We start from the raw sequence: 20652 nt of genomic DNA on the forward strand, positions 1-20652 counted from the left end.
CTTTCTTTCCAGTTCTTTTGTTTGCTCAAGCTAGGAGTAATTTGGTCTCTGATTGAAGGGTCTTTTTCCCTTTCCACACTCTATGGGTGTGCATGTGTTTTTGCTTATGTCCCTGCCCCACTGCTTTGTCTCCCCCCACCACCCACACTTTGCTTCTCTTTACATTAGTAAGTTCCCCTGCCTTCCCTGCACTGCCTATTTTCAATCCTCTTTCTTTTCTGCTCATTTGATGCTTCCCTTTTTTTTAAATTTTTTAATGTTTTTTTTTTCACAAAGTCCTGTCGGCTGCAGAGTGCTACAAGGTCACGTATTACCATTTCCATACTTCTGTGTGCTTTCTTATTAACTTTTAATTCATCACTTTAAAATGGATGTGAGCCATGTTGGAAAGGTAAATGCCAAAATGGCAGCCTGTGTGTCTCGACGTATGAAGATGCACTGGTGGTCAGCTTGGAATGGTCTCCTGTACACATGTTCTTCACAACACATGTATGCTTGGGTGGCCATATTGTATTGCCTTTTCCTTAATATCCAGCTCATTTGCCCACATGCGTGTTCATGCATCATGATGCTTGTGTACAATGCATCTGATGCACTAGCCACCATTAGCTGTTTGCTGTGAAAAGAAGCATTGGTAAAGCCAATAGGTTAGCCTTTTAATGCCAAAACCTATTGGCTTTTTTGTTTTTCAAACACTCACTTTATTTTCCTGATTAACATCAATTGCTTTTAAATCCCTTTTTCCTGTTCCTTCCTTGATCTTAAGTCTGCCTCTTGCCTATTCCTTCCAGGTATTGGACTGATTTCATCTTTTACTGAAAGGAACCAAGACTTTGGGTCAAGCACCATGTCCTCCCGGCGGGGGCCTGGTGCTGACACAGCCCCTTTTCTCACCCAAGCAGATAACACAGAAGATGGGGAGCCTGAAACTGAGCCTTTCTTGGAGGACCGCGTGGGGACACCTGGGACTGACAGGGACCCAGAGGAGGAGCAGGTGGAGGTAGTCACTGGCATCACGTACCGTCATTCAGTCATTATTGTGGTTATCCTCTGCTTCATTAATCTGCTGAACTACATGGACAGATTCACTGTGGCAGGTGAGTTGAACATTGGATATGATGGGTGAGAGAATGTATTGATCAATGAAAGGATACAAATCAGCAAGGTGGAGAATATCAACATGTTTGATCAATTCAATTAAAGTGCGTGCGCAGAAAGGCTAGGATCTATGGTTGTGATTGGACACCCAGTCTTTAGGTGTGGCCAGAGAAAAAAGTATAAGCAAATGTGATAGGTTATTTTGGGGAGGGGGGGGGTGCATTTTAATTCAGTTTGGGGAGGGGGGGGTGCATTTTAATTCAGTTTATCAGCAGAGCTTTTACCACAAACATTCATGTTGTAAGGAGAGTGGTTCATACAGCAGATACCAGCCTACTCACTGATTGTGGTAGGGAGTTCGAATGTGAGCACAGAAGTAATAGACTTTTTTCAGTGCTGATGGAGGGGTTAGACAAAAATGTTTGTGGCTGGCTAAGGAAGGAGGAATAGAAAGCTCTTCAGTAAGCAGAATACATAATGTGGGCGCACATCAACCAACCGGTTTTAGTCACTTTCAGGTTTATTTCTTGTCTTCTTGGCTTTTGGTCTCCCATTGCATTGCAGATTTTTTAGTTATATTTTTAATATTTAATCTTCTACCTGTTTAATACATTTAATACACTGTCTCCTATCTTTGCAGGTGTGCTTTCAGATATTGAAATGTATTTTGGAATCAAAGACAGCTCCTCTGGATTAATACAGACAGGTACATAGGTCTTTGCATCTCCTCAGTGGTCCTCAGCATGTCTTTCCTGTTATTCCGTGTTCTTCCCGGCAAACTATTTTCTTGAGTAGGGTATACCTTCTTGCCTGTCTGTCATCATGTCTGCTCTCTGTCTGAGTCTGTCTGTTCCTTGGCTTCATCTGTCGATATGTCTGATCCCTTTCACTATGGACTTTCTATACCGGTCTGTTCTAACTAGGGCCCTTAATCTGCAAGTTTTTTCTTGCCACCATATCTTCTCTATCCGTCCTTCAATTCTGCTCTGTCCCTCACCCCCTTCTGTCCATTAGCCGTTCTACTCTCCATCTGCTTTCTTTGGTCTGTCTGTCTCTTTCTGCTCTTTATTGCCTGTAACTTTGTCTATCAGCCAAACTGACGGACTGTCTTTGTTTGTTGGTACTTCCCCCTGCTACTTTAGACATAGCTTCCAAGTTGCTTACATCTATAAGTCTACCCTTTTCTGTGTATGCTCTATAAGTTTGTCCTTTGGGTGCTCTCTGTCTGCCTCTCATCCCTCTGATCCTTTGAGTTTTGAGGCAGTTTTTGATAGTGGAGGAGGGAGAGGCGAGCAATTTGTTTGTATGTGTGGCACAGATTGAGTATTCTTTGTGCTGGGTACTTCACGAACATCCCAACCTGCATGAACACAATGCACAGATCATTGCCCAAAACCTGTATACCTGGTGGGTGGGTGAGGTATCTAGTCCAATCTCTTTGTCCCAAGTGTAGGTTTTAACTGTATGGGCATCTGCTTTGAATGTGGAAGAAGAACGAACCTCCAGGCAGATATGAGTATACATCACAACTAAGCCATTCAGAACTGGTCTCATTGCAGACAGTGGACAGGAAGCCCCTGAAATCTAGATACATCCACAATGCTCTAACTGGATTGCAGAAGATCTTGAACTTTAACAAGTGGCAGAACCTCTGGTTGGTTCTGGCAGCCTGCTTAAACCACCAAAGAAAGTCCGCACTTGTTCACCATTATGTAGTGAACACCTTGGAGGACTTGGCACTACTTCAGGAGAGATGACTGCTGGATCAGGGGAAAGAATCTTTCAGTTAGTTTTCTACCATTGCTCTAGACAAAGCTTATGTCTTGGAAAGTGCCCCGAGTTGCCTTATTGGTGTCACCTGGGAAAAGGAGAAAGACAATCCCTCCCTGCTAAGTAACAATGAGTCACCAGCCTTCGCTGCAGATACAGAGACATGGTTGGCACTTGCCCAACAATTAATGCAAAGGTGGTCTCCATCTTTACCTTTCATTGAGGTTCTGAAATTGCTGTCATTTGCAAAAACAGTGCTGCATACACTTGATGCAAGACCGGCTTTCATATTCTTTTTTTCATAGAACTCTAATACCTTCTAAATAAAGAATCTAGAATGACCTTCGATACTTTCAAACATTTTTACATGAAAGTTTTAAAATATTCCAATGCTGCAAAAATAAATTGTAAAAATCACACAATAGAGCGAAACCCCCAGCAACCATTGAACATCTGGTTGAACGAAAACGTGCTGGGTAACCTGTGCTCCTTGTTAACATTAAACATTCCCAGAAAAAATACAAACATCAGACTTTGAAATACACAATTTGATATTTTACTAATATATGTAGGAAGTCCACGTTTAAGTAAATCAAAGGATATAACAAGCGTTTATGCACCTTACTGCAACATGCACTAGTCAGTCAGTCAGTCAAAACCACTTTATTCGATTATTAAAAATCATAAAAGTATGCTATACAGATACAAAGATATAAAAGACAAATAATAACAAATATACATAAAAATATACAATTTCATTTATAAGGATAAAATTCAGAAATTACCATAACCATTTAGATAATCAGTACAGATTCAGGAGTCAACTATTAGAGGGGATCAACATCATGGACAGTTCTTAGTCTGACCCTCCTCTCTCTGACAGCTGCTACTAAAAAGCTGGCAACACAGAACATAATTAATGGAGACTCTAACAGGTTTAAAAAACATAGAGCTGGCTTACACTGGCTAAAATTCATACTTTTTAACAGAGGAATAATAAACCTTTTCCTGGCATGTTTAAAAAATGTGCAGAAAAACAAGAAGTGCGTGATGTCTTGAGGGGAAAAGTCGTCGCACTTGCAAGGTGCAACGTCTTCTAATCTTCTCCAGCCCTCCACGTCCCAAAGAACCATATGTAATTGGTTGAACCGTAATTTGGTTAACAACCATCTGTGGAAAGAGTTAGAGACTAATGTTAGATAGAGTGGGGTCCCCGAAGACGGGGTTAGCAAAACATGCGCCCTGACCGATGGTTTACAGATTTCAAAACCCTCTCGCTCTGCCTCTTTTAGTTTCTTAAAGTTAGATTTTACCCATTCTAGATCTGCCTTACATAGGGATTCGGGGTTAGAGAAAATATCTGGTCTCCCCACGTATGCAGCTAGCGTCTCAATATTAGCCAGCCACTGGATTTTGTTCCTATAATCTAAACTTAGGCAGTCCTTTAGGATTTTATGGTTGAGCGAGAGGTTCGTATTTAGCCATGTTTTTATCCATAATAATAATGGTGCTAATTTAATGATGTCTGTTATATAACCAATCCCAAGATCCAAGTGAATTGAATAGGAAGCTGTAGATTGTGGGAGGCCAAGAAGAGAGCGCAAAAATGTGTTTTCCTCCGTCTGAATCACATCATGCTTAATATAGCCCCAGATTGATGCCCCATACCTAACAGTAGAAATAGTTTTGGCCTTGTAAATGGTTAAAATTGCCTCTACTGGTTTCCCGCCCAGTCTTTTTGCGAAACCCAATACTGCCCCACCAGAGTTTCTCGCGGAGTTTGCTTTTAATAAAAGCTGGGGGGACCAAGAACTATTGTCATCGAAGACTACTCCTAAGTAGGTGAATACTCTCACGCGTGAGATTTCTTCTCCCCCACAAAAAAAGGGCTTAACCTTATTTTTTGCCCGGCCCAGTGACATCACGTGAGATTTGTTATTATTAACTACCAGGTCCAGGTTTTTCATGAACTCCCCAAACGAGTCCAACAGTTTCTGCAGGGCCAAGGGAGTCCTGGCCAGGAGAACAGCATCGTCCGCGTATAGGAGGACCGGGATCGGGGTACTTCCCATACGCGGAATGTCCAGCGTTGCTAACACCAGGCTATGTTCCAGGGCGTTAATATATAATGTAAATAGCATAGGGGCTAAAATACATCCCTGTCTCACCCCTCTGCTGGATTTAAAACTGGACGTACATTTCCCCTCAGCCGTCATCCTAATGGAGGCGTTTAGGTCTTTATGGAGCTCAGCTAAAAAATACACGAGCGACCTATCAAGCCCCAATTCCAGCAGCATTGTCCACAGCTTAGACCTATTAACAAGGTCAAAAGCTGTGGACAAGTCCATAAAACCCAAATAAATGGAGCCGCTAGCCGCCTTGGTATACTTGGCTGTAATTAGGAGAAGGTTCAGGCATTGATCCTCTGTACTCCGCCCAGCTCTAAAGCCGTATTGGGCGTCTGACAGAATGTTATTGTTTGAGGCCCACCCCGTTATCCTTTCTAGAATAACTTTCCCCAAGATCTTTATAGAGGAATCCAGCAAGGATATTGGCCTGTAACATCTCGGGTCTGCCCTTTGACCTTTCTTAAAGATCGGAATAATAACCGACCGAGACCATGATTTTGGGAATCCAACGCAAGCCGCATTATTAAAGACATTTGTCAATATATTGGCCCAAAACAAAAGATTGGCCTTGTACATATCGGTTGGCACTCCGTCTGGTCCAGGGGCCTTCTTTCCAGCTGAATCTTCGATTGCCTTAATGACCTCTCCTATATGAAACCTAACTGGCGAAGAGGTGGGTACCAGGTCTTGGCCCATAAAAGGTTCTAAATCGAGGTGACTACCATATATAGCTTCAAAGTGGCTCAACCAATCCTCCTCTGCAATGTTAGTTTCCAACACATTATTCTTAATGTTAGAAAATAAGGGCGTATTAATAATTGACCAAAATTTTGCACTGTCCTTTAGAGTAGCTTTATCCATAAGATCCGCCCAGGCGTTATGTTTAATTTCTTTTTTCCTATCCTCCAGTATTTTCTTGTGATCTCTTCTAAGCTGAGACACCAGAGTTTTGTTCCTCGGGCGTGCCTGAACAGCTTTTTTAAGGCAATTGTAGGATTTGGTGCATTTATGGTCAAACCAGCCGTTGGCTGGACTATTAATTGCAGAACTACAGTTACGAGTTAATTCATTTGCCACTTTAAGACAAATGGATTCGAACGAGGAGATAACTTGCTTCCCCAATGCTTGTTGATCTCCACAAATTTCTAAATCCGTAGCCGCCTCAGTAGTAATAGTATTAAAGAACTCCTCTGGAATTATCTTACTCCAGTTTAACCTCCTTCCCTGGTCTTTTGTCCTCACTTCAACAACCATCAAGGAGGGTATGGATGTATTTAAAAAAGAGAAACCATCAAACAATTCGATTGTCACAGGGTTATGGTCGCTAAAAGTTGACTGTATAGCGTTATAAAATACTACATAATTTAAAAGGCAAGGAGAAAGAAAAATGTAGTCAATTATTGTGTTACTATCTCTACCTATAAATGTTGGAACCCGTGTCCTTTGGTCGGAGAAGCATGGTTCATACAATTCATTTTCGGATAAAAGTTTCTCCAGTGCTTCCCCTTTTTTTGAATGCTCAAAGTGTTGTGGGGTAATATAATCTGGCCCATCAATATCAATTAACAAACAATCATGACTACATAAGTGCACATTAAAATCACCTAACAAGATAAAATGACAAAAAGTGGTTTGCTTTTGAACATAACTTTTCAAAAAATCTGACAACCAGGTCAAATGAAAATTCGGCGAATCCCCTTGCTGAGAGTTATAACAATTTACTAACAATAATTTCATACTGTTAGCAAATTTAAATTCCAGAATAAGGAAATTATTCGATATACAAGGTATCCTAGTAGCTGACCCTCTTACATTCACCGATACCAAAACCATTAAACCCCCTATAGCCCTCCCGGACGATGATTTTTTTGCTGGGACAAAATGGGACGTAAAGCTGTCCAACCAAAAGTCACAGTCAATTTCCCAGGTCTCTTGAAAAGCCATGATATCATAGTCCCTCAAGAAATTTAACCAGGAGGGATTATCTCTCTTGGAACGTATGCCCGCCACATTCCATGTTATCATCTTAAGGTTAGCCCCCTTTGAGTTCCTAATTGACAATGGTCTACAATTGTTACCAGCAGGATTCGTGGGTACTTGAACATTTTCCTGAGGCTCCAAACCGGCGCAAGGCTTATCCCTAGAGCCCTCGGTAGCCTCTCGTCAATCACACAAATCCAAGGAAGAAAATACCTCAAAGCGATTTCGAGTAGGAACAGTGGGCCCAAAGTTAAAAAAAATTATCATTTACTGGGCCCTGGTCGGGAAATGGCATTGGTGTGATCTATGGTCTATAGGTTCTCAAGTTTAAGCTATGTGAGGGAACACTGGGGGGAAGATTATAAAAGAAACCAAGAGGACGCACCTTGATGCTATTTACATCTTGTGCCAATGAAGCAGCCCTCAATAAGACTGTAGCCACGTGCTGTGGGTGTCTAAAGTTAACTATTATACAATCACCAACACAGGATTTTTTCGAAGGCCCAATCCAACTCACTCGTCTAGTGCTTAGGATTTCATTATCAAGATTTAACGGAAATCCACACTTTCTGTGCAACCAGGATACCGTTTTAAATTTGAGAGAGTCATGAGATTCCTTGTGCATAGGAGTTGATTGACTATCCTGGGGGGGTACATTAGTTAAAATCACAGCATAAGGGGAACATGCCGGGGGTAGATTTATAAACCTACTTTTCTTTGTCTCCTGGCTGTTCAATGACGCAACCAACCCCGTGGGGGCCAATGTGGCAGTTCTTTGTGCAAAGGTGGGCTCTGATAGAACTGGCACGGAAGTAATGGCAGGCTGGGGGGGATGATGCAGGTTAGCTACTCTGGCTACATTCTCCTGCCCAACTACTCCCGTCGATTTGATGTTGCTATCTAACAATGTTAGATGTTTAGAAAGCAAGCCTCCCAGCTTCTTGACCTCATCGGCCATAGTGTCTAATTTCCGTACTAGGGGTTGCACTAACTGATTTAACTTAGCATCAATTATATCCTCCATGGAACGTAATAGTACGGACAATTGATCCGGGTGTGTTAAGCTGTTGCCCACATTACTGTCTGCATAAGAATTTGAGGTCTCATCTAAATTAGCCTGTACAGATTCGCTAATCTCAACCCTTTTTCTGTACTTCTCTCCCCCCCTTTTGTTATGCTGCTTTCTGCAGTTCCTCACTGGCCTAGCATCAGGGATGACTTCATCACAACTTTCCCCCGGAATAAATGTATTACAGACCGGCAGATCCTTATGAACCTGAGCTGTGACCAATAAGGCAGCTGGAGTGGCCTGCTCACTGCTGCCATGGTCTAGCGGGCTCACTATAGGAGTATGGAGAACAATGGGGCTCGGTAGGGAACTGTCCATTCCCAGAGAGGCCCTACGATCGCTATTTATTTTGTTAACCTTTTTCACCAGGTAGTTGTCAAGAGGGCCTGACCCCAAAGTACGTGGGTCCTTCGAACCTGTAGGCATTGTGGACGTTAGTTGAAATATTATATGTTAGCAGCAATAAAATACAATGTACCTCACAAACACCAACAGGGCAATATAGGGTAATAATGCTTTACCTACAACGAAGAACACCTCTAATGCCAGATAAATCCGTACAAAGTACTAAGGGGATGGCCCAGCCCAGCCACGGCCAGTCCCGGACTGTCACAGACTGTCCCGCCCTTGTCCCAGGCTTCTCCCGGCGACGACCCGCGCGCGGACCCGCGATGCGGGGGCACAGCAGGAATTTATGCGCCTCCAGGCGCGAAACGAAGTCCGGCGTGTTCCGGGTCCGCCGCTAGGGCAGTAGGGAGTTGGAGTCCGGGGCCGGTAAATGAGAACAGGCTGCCGATAACCACGCCGTAGACCAGCGACGCTGTAGGCACAGCCCCACCACAGGTAAGTGAAGCTCAGGCACTCCGGGTCAGCAGAGGTCCTCCCCTGCACTATAAAACTAAGATAAAATGCAATTCAGTAGTAAATGTTCAACACTCGGGTTGTCACTAAATATTTTTTATTCAATTGTTGCAACAAGGTGGACAGGAAACTGGGTTATTTTCAAGTACTTCTCTTGTTCACCAGGTGCTTTAGACATACAGCTGATTGTTATTTGCATATGCTCTACTTTGTTTAAATGCCTTCTGAAAAACTGTTGTGTTTATCAGCAGTTTCATGTGTTCTTAACAGACACCTAGTTAAAGGCCTTTATATACTGCCAATTTGTCGTTGTATGAGATATTCTATGATGTTGAACACTCAAGCTTGAGTAACTTCGCAAGTATTTGTTTGGGAAGAAGCCTTGTTGATTTCCTGTAAACCCGCCAGTTATAACGACAATAAAAATGTGGTTCTTTTGCTGACCTAAAATGCTGCACCACGTTGCTTGTTTCAGATGATTTTATAGTGTTAAGATTTGCAGAACTTTCTCAAACACAGATCTCATGTTAATTGCTATTAATTTGTATTCTTATTCAGTGCTATGTATGATTTATTTACTCCCACATTCTTCTTGTCTCACTTATTTTCTGGTCTTCTTCTACCCCCCTTGAACTTTTTATCCTCACTCCATACACCTCACTTCTCCTATTGCCCTTATTTCCCAGTATTTATCTGTAGTTATATGGTGCTTGCTCCCGTCTTCGGATATTTGGGGGATCGTTATAACAGGAAGAACATCATGAGTATTGGAATCACCTTCTGGGCTGCTGTCACCCTGGGCAGCTCCTTCATTCCACAGCAGGTGAGGAGCAGTGATTTTTAAGCCCACTTGTTAGGTGGGGGGTAAGATAATTGTGAATTCAGAATCCTTGCAGAAGGATGTTAAGGTGACTAAGGGTGCTTACCCTCTGTAGGGGTGTGGGGTAGAGGAGTCAAGATTTTTTTTATAGCGTGTTTTGGTAACGATTAGGGATGCTGATATTCTGCATGCAAATAGGGAAGGAGTAAACATGAAACGGAGAACAAACCTTAGGTCTATTATCAGTTTGTATTGAAAATATTTAGTTCCAGGTGGCTCAGATGTTTGCACCTCAGATATTCTTTGAAGATGTTTGTCTTGAGTTGTGACCTTCATAGAAAGGTCTCTATGCCCAGGGTGTTAGACCTGAAGGGGGTGGGGGTGAGGGGGTGCACGTGTGTGTAGGTAGGTGTGTGTGTAGGTGTAGGGTGGGCTTGGACAACATACTCATTTGTTTCCTTTCAATATATCTTCCACTTTGACATATGATATGGAATGAGGTGGGATTCTCTATAAACAGCTCTCTGACATCCTTTGGTCTTGTTAACGTTTTATAGAACTCTCTATATAAAATAAATATTTAATCAACCAGCTACCTTGCTTACCTTAGAATTGCTGATACCCTTCTACCACTCCCTTCTTCTCTATACTACTCTAAAAACCATGCTTCTCTGTTCCAAGTTAGATTCCAGTTAGGTTTATTATTTTAAAATGCGTCTTTGGAATCCCCACCAGCTCACTCTTTCACATATTAAAATAAATCCAGTGGGCTTTCCTTTTTGCTACTTCTAAAACAGTGGGGGGAAAAACGTATGTAGGTTTTGCGTATGTAGGTTTTGTATAAAGCAAACCAGGCTTATTGGGATAATAGAATGCTTTACCCAGGGCTCGAAAAATCTGAAAAATGGTACTAGTCCTGCAGGACTAGTACCTTGAAAAATCTCCTCGCCCTAACAGTGACCTACTTGACCTCCATCTCTGAAAGCGGAGAAAAAGTGACAAGATAACAAGATTTAAAAGCATTTTTATTGCTCATTTGCTTTGTGAGCAATAAAAAGGCCTTTAAATCTTATCTTGTCACATTTGCTCCGTTTTCAAAGACGGAGGACAAAAGTTAGTATGTTTTCCTACTCGCCAGAAAGGGCAAGTAGGACCTAAAAATAGCTCGACCTGATCAAATTTACCTCGCAAATGCGAGCGGTCGAGTGGATATGTCAAGCCCTGCTTTACCTAGTAGTGTTTGGGATCAGAATTCCCTCTTGCACTTTACAGAGGTAAGATAACGTGTATCTCATGTAAAAAATCCTGGTCTTGATCTTGTAATCATTTTGCAGCTGCTTTGTATCTAATCATCACTAGAAATTGCACTCCAAGAGTAGGACTTTAAGGTCTTTCTTAAAATGGACACATGAAGCGTTGTTCCTAAAGCTGCGGGTGGAGATTCAGAGTTTGGGAACGCACTCTGAGAAAATGTACTTCAGAGTTCTTGCTTTCTTGAGGAACGGGATTTCCAGACAGTGAGAGTCAATCCTTCAAAGAGAGCAGCTGCCACCAGCGATTACTAATTTGTGTTTTAGGTACTCTGGTGCCCCAACCTATGAGGCTGCATTGACTAAACGGGTCAGCTTGAATAGAGTTTAAGCAACAGTAAGATGCTCTCTTTGATTAACAGCCACAAATCTATGTTAGTGTTTGTCAAGCGACCACAAAAATGCACAGAGCAAGGCTAGTAGAAAACAAGCTAAAGGCCTAAAAATTAGGAAACTGAAACATTGGGCTTTATGTGCAGTGAAGCGTATGGGACATCAGGCTCAGAGACTAAGGCTTAACACTGTACCAATGAAAGAATGCAGCGTTCTAACAGTGAGCACCACTAAGCACCTAACTTTTTTTAGGGCACCAAATCAAGGGAAGGACAGTTCAGTACCCCAGTTACCAAACCTCAGCACCATGGTTAAGATCAGTGTTCCAAGATCAAGCAGCTCACCAAAATACTCTAGGGAAAACACCATCTAGAAACCGAGCAAAAGCAGCACCATTTCAAAGTTTAGGTGATAACAGGTTTTTTTAATAATCATAAAATAGCAAGGTTCGAGACAGACATATCAAAAATCGATGCCAGTATTGGCTATGAAGATCATGTCATCACTCTTAAACGGTCAGACATTAATGGTATTCAACATAAAATCATTTTGATTGGCAGACCATTATGAGAACAACCATTAAGCCAAACACTTTTTGGAGCTGTTGCAAGATTGCTTGATGCCAAAACCTTGAATAAGTATGTTGAGAAAGTACTTTTGCAGGCCTTGAAAATACCCAGGCGTAGTATCCCTTAACCTCTGAAGAAGGCGCTGGCAGTGAAGACACCAAGACATACTACAGTCCCTGATCTATTAGCAAAAATCCCTAAAATTAAACACCCCTGAAGGAAGCTGACTCTTTATGTGATATATCAAAAATCTGATATGCCGTGTAAAGAGTCCAGGGTTTCCCTTATGAGTGGACAGGGCTTGGTAGGCAATCCCAAAGTGCTCTGTTAGGGAGTAGTGTGGTCAGGCAGCCTTAGGCTTAATACAGAGGAGTGCAAGACATTTGCAAATACACACAATGATTAATAAATGATAACACAACTCAAAAAGGAGATCCGCACCAATTTATATAAATAGCAAGCATCTTTATATATGTTTAGGCATCTGAGACAAAAAGTGCAGGTAAGTACGTTTTTTTAAATATACATTATTTTCAGTTCAAAAAGTGGGCACAGTGCAATGTTTGAGTTCTGCAATGTTATCCTATGGGAGTAAGAATAAGTTCTGCAAACAGGTACAGTACATCGACTTACAAGACCTAGCTCCGGGAGTTAAGGTGAGTGGTGGGCAAGGTCCAAGGCAGCACCCACAGTATACCACCAGCGGCACAAGGGTGACAGTTGCAGGGTGCTAAACAGCGTTGGGATCTGAATAGTTTTCTATGGAGATCGGTCTCTGCGAAGAGGCTACAGGCTCTGACTGGGAGACCAGTTGGGGTGACCCAAGAAGGTATTTCAAGACTTGCAATGCTTGGGGATGAAGGGATACCTAGAGTCCTCTTCTTCACATCCCAGGGGCGACAGATGCAGAGGTGTCTTTAGGCGTCTGGTTTTCTTACCGGGAGCAGTCGCGGTTGAGGGGTCTTGCTTGCGGAGGCTGCAGGTGATGTAGCTGAGTCCATGAGAGGTGAAACCATGCTGGACTTGAACTCTGGAGGGTTGGGGAACCTTGTTGGCACCTGTAGCCCACTTCAGCTCGGGCCAGAGGCGACGGTAAAGTGGTGGCTTTGCTTGTCGGGTTTTGGTGGCTCGGGAGGCCTTAGAATCTCTTCTCTGGAGTTTCTTCTGAACAGGTCTGCTGTTCATGGGAGATATTGGTCTTTATTGAAGGCAGGCAATCTTCACTGGTTTTGGAGGCACACAGCTGCAGTATGAGTCATCTTTGGAGCCAGATTAGGCGGGGAACGGCAGGCAGGTCAGCTGGGCTGGGAGCAGGTCAGGTGCTCTCTTCTGCTTTCTCAGCTCTTCATCTCCTCCTTCGTAGGTCATCAGGATCTGTTTCTCTGGTGCCAGGGACTCCCCTCAATACAGAATTTAGGGGATTATAGGGTAGAAGCCAATGGGCAACTGACCCTTTGGGTCACTACGCCTCCTCTATGACCACTTCCTGTGGGTAGTGGGCATAACCCACTTGTGGGACACCCCCGCGCCGCACGGCCACCAGCTGCTGCGTGTGCCCCTTGCCCTGCTGCCTCGCTGCCGCTGCCGCTGACCACGCCCCCCCGGCGTGCTCCGTGATCGGCTGCCGGCTCTCCTGCTACTGCTGCCAAGTATTGTTTTTTCCCTGTTTTTTGCCCCCATTTGTGCCTGTTTTTAAATATTTTGCTGTTCCTGTGTTTACGTCTTCCTTCCTGGTTGTCCGCCTACCTCGCCGCCCTCCGCTCTCCCTTCCCGCCACCGCCGCTTGTCCCCGCCCCTTTTTTCTCTTCTGTAACCCTCCCCGCTCCCGCCTCCCAGCTGCTCCGCCCACCCGCGCACTTGGCCTTAAATGGCGACCGTGCGACACAGGTGAGTGTCACCCACTTGTGGGACACCCCCGCGCCGCACGGCCACCAGCTGCTGCGTGTGCCCCTTGCCCTGCTGCCTCGCTGCCGCTGACGCTGACCACGCCCCCCCGGCGTGCTCCGTGATCGGCTGCCGGCTCTCCTGCTACTGCTGCCAAGTGTTGTTTTTTCCCTGTTTTTTGCCCCCATTTGTGCCTGTTTTTAAATATTTTGCTGTTCCTGTGTTTACGTCTTCCTTCCTGGTTGTCCGCCTACCTCGCCGCCCTCCGCTCTCCCTTCCCGCCACCGCCGCTTGTCCCCGCCCCTTTTTTCTCTTCTGTAACCCTCCCCGCTCCCGCCTCCCAGCTGCTCCGCCCACCCGCGCACTTCGCCTTAAATGGCGACCGTGCGAACTCGCAGCGGTCACGCGCAGCGGGCGCGCCGATTGTGCGCCGAAGGCGCGCCAAAGGTAAGCCCGTCTGCGCCCGTCCGCGACCGGATCGCGACCAGCGCCAGGACCCCTGGCCCCCGAAGACCCCGACCGACCCGCCTGACGTACTCCGCCGCCACCCTCATCGCACTCAACACCGGCCGACTCCCAGATTGCCATCAAGCCACACCACGACGCACCCACGGACCCTTCAGCTGCCACGCCTGCAAGTTCACCTGCATCCGGACCTGCCTCGCTCCAGCACCCGCCAAGTCGAACACCAGCAGCACCCACCTCAAGTGCATCCTGCTCAACACCCGCTCCGTCCACAGACACGCCATCGAACTCTGGAACCTTCTAGACGCCACAGCCCCTGACGTGGCCTTCCTCACGGAGACCTGGATGAACGCCTCTTCAGCTCCCGACATCGCCATCGCTATCCCAGAGGGCTACAAGATCATCCGGAGGGATCGCAACGCCAACCAGATGGGAGGAGGCATCGCCATCATCCACAGGGACACCATCCGTCTCACGACCAACACCGACAACACCCTGACCAGCGCCGAACACCTGCATTTCCAGATCCACACCAACCCGAACACCACCCTCAGAGGCACCCTGATCTACCGACCCCCTGGACCACGCACACAATTCAGCGAGGACATCGCCGACTTCGTCAGCCCGCATGCCCTCCCCTCCGCTGACTACATCCTCCTGGGGGACCTCAATTTCCACCTGGAGAACAGCAACGACCGCAACACCAGCACCCTGCTCGACAACCTCGCCAATCTTGGACTCAAGCAACTGGTGTCCACCCCCACCCACCTCGCCGGACACACACTCGACGCAGTCTTCTCTTCCAGCACAGACATCGCCTTCAGCCACGCCACAGAGCTTCAATGGACGGACCACAGCTGCGTCCACTTCACCTTCAAGAGAACGACGACCCACCACCACCAGCAACAGGCCGCCCGCAGAAGCTGGAACAAGATCACAGCAGACCAGCTCGCCACCTCCCTGAGCCAGCACCCTCCTGCCAGCTCAGCGAACCCCAGCCAGGCCGCCGACAACCTCACGAAGTGGATCAGCAACTGCGCGGACGAACTCGCCCCTCTGAGGACCCCGCCCAGCAGACCCGGCAGCAAGAAAGCCCCGTGGTTCACCGACGAACTCAAGAGCTCCAAGAAGAACTGCCGAGCCCTCGAGAAAGTCTGGAGAAGGGAACCTACACCGGACAACAGGACCTCCTTCAAGCTTGCCACCCGGAAGCACCACCAGCTGATCCGCGCCGCCAAGAAAACAGCATTCAAGGACCGGTTGGACAACAACGCACACAACTGCAAGGAACTCTTCAACATCGTGAAAGAGCTTTCCAACCCCAGCACAGGAAACAACGACATCACCCCATCGCAAGACCTCTCTAACTCCCTCGCTTCATACTTCCACAACAAGATCGCGGACATACACAACAGCTTCAACAACCAACCAACGCACACCATGACCGAACAACCACCCCCCACCACCACCCTCCACGCCTGGACCCCGATCAGCACCGAAGACACCATCCGCACGATGAACTCCATCCACTCCGGATCACCGACCGACCCCTGCCCTCACCACGTCTTCAACAAGGCCGACGCTGTCATCGCACCCCACCTGCGAGACATCATCAACACATCCTTCGACACCGCCACCTTCCCCGAGAGCTGGAAACACGCCGAACTCACCGCTCTGCTCAAGAAACCAACAGCGGACCCCACCGAACTCAAGAACTACCGCCCCATCTCGCTCCTCCCGTTCCCTGCGAAAGTCATCGAGAAGACCGTCAACAAGCAGATGGCCGCCTTCCTCGAGACGAACGGATCCCTCGACCCCTCACAGTCCGGCTTCCGAGCCAATCACAGCACCGAGACCGCCCTCATCGCCGCCACCGATGACATCCGAGCCCTGATGGACAATGGAGAAACAGCGGCCCTCATCCTCCTAGACCTCTCCGCGGCATTCGACACGGTCTGCCACCGCACCCTAGTACAGCGCCTCAGCAACATCGGAATCCAGGACAAGGCGCTGGAATGGATCATCTCCTTCCTCGACGGAAGAACACAGAGAGTCCGCCTACCACCGTACAAGTCAGAGGCCTCCGAAGTCATCTGCGGCGTCCCTCAAGGATCATCTCTGAGCCCCACCCTCTTCAACGTCTACATGAGCCCCCTCGCGGCCATCGTACGCAAACACAACCTCAGCATAATCTCCTACGCCGACGACACCCAGCTGATCCTCTCCCTGACCAACGACCCCGCCTCCGCCAGAGCCAACCTGCACGAAGGGATGAAAGAGGTAGCCGAGTGGATGGCGACCAGCCGCCTGAAACTGAACTCTGACAAGACGGAGGTCCTCATCCTGGGCTCTTCACCCTCCGCCTGGGACGACTCCTGTTGGCCTCCCGCCCTGGGCGCCGCACCCAAACCGACAGACCATGCACGCAACCTGGGCTTCATCCTGGACTCCTCCCTCTCCATGACCAGGCAAGTCAACAACGTCTCCTCGGCGTGCTTCAACATCCTACGCATGCTACGGAAGATCTTCTGGTGGATCCCCACCGAGACCAGGAAGACCGTCACCCAGGCCCTCGTCACCAGCCGACTGGACTACGGCAACGCCCTCTACGCCGGTACCACCGCCAAGATCCAGAAGAGACTCCAGCGGATCCAGAATGCCTCAGCCAGACTCATCCTCGACATCCCACGAACCAGCCACATCACCGGACACCTGAGAGACCTTCACTGGCTCCCCGTCAACAAAAGAATCACCTTCCGCCTCCTCACCCACGCACACAAAGCCCTACACGACCAAGGCCCGAGCTACCTCAACAGCCGGATCAACTTCTACGCTCCCAAACGCCACCTCCGATCAGCCAACCACGCCCTCGCCGCCGTCCCCCGCATCCGAAGAGCGACTACAGGAGGAAGGTCCTTCTCCTACCTGGCCGCCAAGACCTGGAACTCCCTCCCTCCCGACCTGCGCCTGACCCAAGACCACCTCTCCTTCAGGAAGAAGCTGAAGACCTGGCTGTTCGAGCAGTAGCGGCACCCCCCCCCCCCCCCCCCCCCCCAGCGCCTTGAGACCCTACGGGTATGTAGCGCGCTCTATAGGTGTCATTGATTGAACCCTGTCCCGTAATTCCTAAGTATGCCATCACAAAAATGGCTACTTCTGAAAAATTGTTTCCACTTCACAGTACCCATCTTAGGGTTGGTACTAGCCTGGAGGTGGCATCCCTACCTGACTAGCTAATGTTCCAATCTGTCCAGATGACAAGGGGGTCCTGGACAAAGGGGTCGGCTGCCTCTCTTGTGAGGGGGAGCCAGATTTGCATTTCAAAAGTGGCAGCATTTTGAGGTTTGTCGCCCAAGGAAGGCTTATCAGCAGGTCAACCTGTGGGAGAGGCTGTTACAACTTTTCCCAGACAGACTTTTGTTCTGGGTCTCCTGAGAGCAAAGACTCTCACCCTAGAAGGCCAGAACAGCATCTTGGATGGCAGGCTGGCAGAAACCAGTCAGCAAGCAATACCAGTGGCTGTTCGGTTTTCAGGGGACACTTCTAAAGTGCCTTCTAGGTGCATGTATTGTAAATCCAACACTAGCATCGGTGTGGGTTTGCCAATATGAGATGTTTTATACTAGGCATCTCTATTTTCGTTGAAGCCATCAGGTAGCTGGGGGACCCGTTATCACCATTGTCCAGCTATGGCTTCCATGTTCACTTGTATGGCAGTAATGGACCTGGCCAGCACAGGGGCATATCTGCTCACACAGGTATGTCCTCACTTGTAATATTCAATACCATGCCTTAGGGCTGTTAGGCCTGCTGTAGGGGTGAATTACAAATATGACATGCAGTGGTAGGGGACATGGCACAAGGGGTTGTGTGACATGTTGTGTTTGTTTTCACTTAGTCTGCATCAAGACACGCAGCCTGGAATGGCTGTCTTGCATGTGATTGGTGAGGGGTCCCTTAGGGTGGCACAATTTGTGCTACAGCCCTTAGGGGCCATCTTTAGTACCTAAGGGCCCAGTTACCAGGGTACAATTTACTAGGGACTTAAAGAGGGTGCTAAAGATTTTGCCAATTAGGGAATCAATTGTACAGTTTTGGAAAAGGGTTCTGGCACTGGGGACCGGGTTATCAGCAACGCAGTGCACTTTCAATCTAAATACCATCATTTACCAGGCAAAAAATGTGGGTGACCATGTCAAAAAGAGGCACTTTCCTACAACCCCCAATTGTTTAGTAAGACAAGCAGGAGAGACACACATATGGGAATTTACATAGTGTACAGAATTATTACTGGAAAGAATTTCCATGGAAGAACATGCACAATTTCTCTTTTTCACAGCCTTATTACGAAGCAACAATTAGTGCTGTCTTCCAAACACACACATTAGATCATGAAATAGAGACTATGTTTCTAAACTTCCATATACATGCTGCACTACCACATACCTCTAACTACTGTGTACATGTCCCACCCTAAATGTGATCAAGCAAGGAAATATTTTTTCTAAAAGGCTGGAATTATTTCTTGCATTACTCCTCAAATGGAGAAAAAAAATAAGATTTGATTTTTGTCAGATGGTTACTACAGCCACATGTAATCTGCAGATTACTAATTTCACTGCACGTTTTTTGCAGTGGTTTGGATTAGCTGGAATCCTATGGTTAGCATTCTCCTTCTAAGACGTACTGTACCAGGCCACAAAAACTTTCATTAGGCCACCCCAGCAAGACAGATTCCCAACAAACTGGTATTGCCTGAAAGCTGCAAACCTTGGACCCAGTTCTGTTAGATCATTTGTAGGCATTACTGTACACCTGCTAACCTATAGTGGATTGGTAAGCTATTTCATGCCAGATGTCCACATGAAAGAGCAGATCTATTACACATGCTGACCAGCTGTCAAAATGTTGAAGGTCATCGATACTTCATTTTTCTTACATTTGAGTGGTATGACCAATGCATATACAAAGACATCTGTTTGAATTCTCCTCCTTATGGAGCTCTTCTACCCCTATTTATGCCCAAGGCTATGCATTTATACCCAGGGTATGTACATTTTTGGCCTTTTGGTTGGCTAGTTTGTAAGTTTACGCAAGCCGGAATTTCTCTTCAGGAGAGCAGTGGCTTGAACGTAAAAACTTTTTGGGGGGTGGGGGTACTGGGGTGTAAAAAATTTTTGTTCAATAATAAATAATACAAGCTGGCCATGTTTGAGCAACAGTTAATACAAGTAGTATAAAACAGTTGGTATAATATTACGCTATTCATAAAAATAATAACTAAAAAACGAGATCATGAATAGCAGACAGAATAAGACAATTTTGTATAAAAAGTAATAGAGGCAGTTAGGACAGGGAAAATGTGGGGAGTTTGTTACAACACAACATAACTTCTAAATAACAATCATATATTCTAAATAGATATCATTCAAGAGCAATAAAATGTATTTGTTGACAAATAATTTATATAACTCCTTGTCTAAATAGCATAAATATATAAAAAGCAACAATAAATATACATCAGTCAAGGGGATTTGAATAAACAATAATTGACAAAGTCACAACCATGAAACCCGGCTTTGCGAAAGATTTTTTTTTTTAATCCTAGTTGGCCATTGGGGATAAATACACACCCACGTTGGCCATTTTTCAATGCATTATGTTGTATTTTAACATATCACGTTAAAAAATGGCAGCCATGAATGATTGTGCATTCCTGGAAGTAATGTTTGATTGCATTTTGTTTTGTTTTAACAAATCCTTTTCCAATATAGCTGCCATGTATTTATGCACCGTTGTGGCTGCCATCTTTGCATGGCATTTGTTTAAAAGAAAACGAAAGCCATCCGGAGATGACTTCTGTGTGCGCATAGCTCTTGGAATGGTCAGATCAACATTTGAAGATGACTGCCCATTGATGGGGTGGTGGGTATTGAGAAATGAGCAAGAGGTGTGTGGAGCCAGAAAAGGAGTCCGGGTTAAAAAACAATAAAAGGGTGTCGGGGACAAGAAGGAACAGTGGGAGAAAATACTGCCTGCCGGACACTGTGGAGCAAGGTCAGAAGTCAGCAGTAGAATAATACATTATCCAATCAAAACACAGTAAGGCCGACATGCTCCTGGGCAGGACAGGTGCAACAATACAGAGGAAGCCATGGAATCAAGAGCAAGGATGCGAGATGGACGGCAAAGACAGAGATTCACACATAGTAATGATCATTTGTGCATTACTCCTAGTTGTAAGTCTTCAACATGATTGTTGTAATTATCCTTTTCTTGATTATTAACTTGTTTGAGCGTTTTCTTTTTCCTTTGCATTCTTGTTTTACTTTATTTTAACATAAAGCTAAACCAAGCATGGTCA

General features: G+C 46.1%; 1 protein-coding gene across 6 annotated transcripts in view; it reads left to right on the top strand.

Moving 5' to 3' along the window:
• SPNS1 (SPNS lysolipid transporter 1, lysophospholipid) overlaps nucleotides 1-20652 on the top strand; it is a 194249-nt gene that overhangs the window by 58816 nt on the left and 114781 nt on the right. For all 6 annotated transcript variants that reach the window (XM_085618955.1, XM_085618957.1, XM_085618958.1 and 3 more), the window contains 3 exons: nucleotides 792-1097; nucleotides 1739-1804; nucleotides 9594-9730. In XM_085618955.1, the coding sequence (XP_085475081.1) occupies nucleotides 848-1097; nucleotides 1739-1804; nucleotides 9594-9730 (453 nt within the window). In that variant the 5' untranslated portion in view covers nucleotides 792-847. The remainder of the gene's footprint in view (nucleotides 1-791; nucleotides 1098-1738; nucleotides 1805-9593; nucleotides 9731-20652) is intronic.

The sequence above is a fragment of the Triturus cristatus genome, chromosome 7 (assembly GCF_964204655.1).
Source record: "Triturus cristatus chromosome 7, aTriCri1.1, whole genome shotgun sequence".
NCBI lineage: Eukaryota > Metazoa > Chordata > Amphibia > Caudata > Salamandridae > Triturus > Triturus cristatus.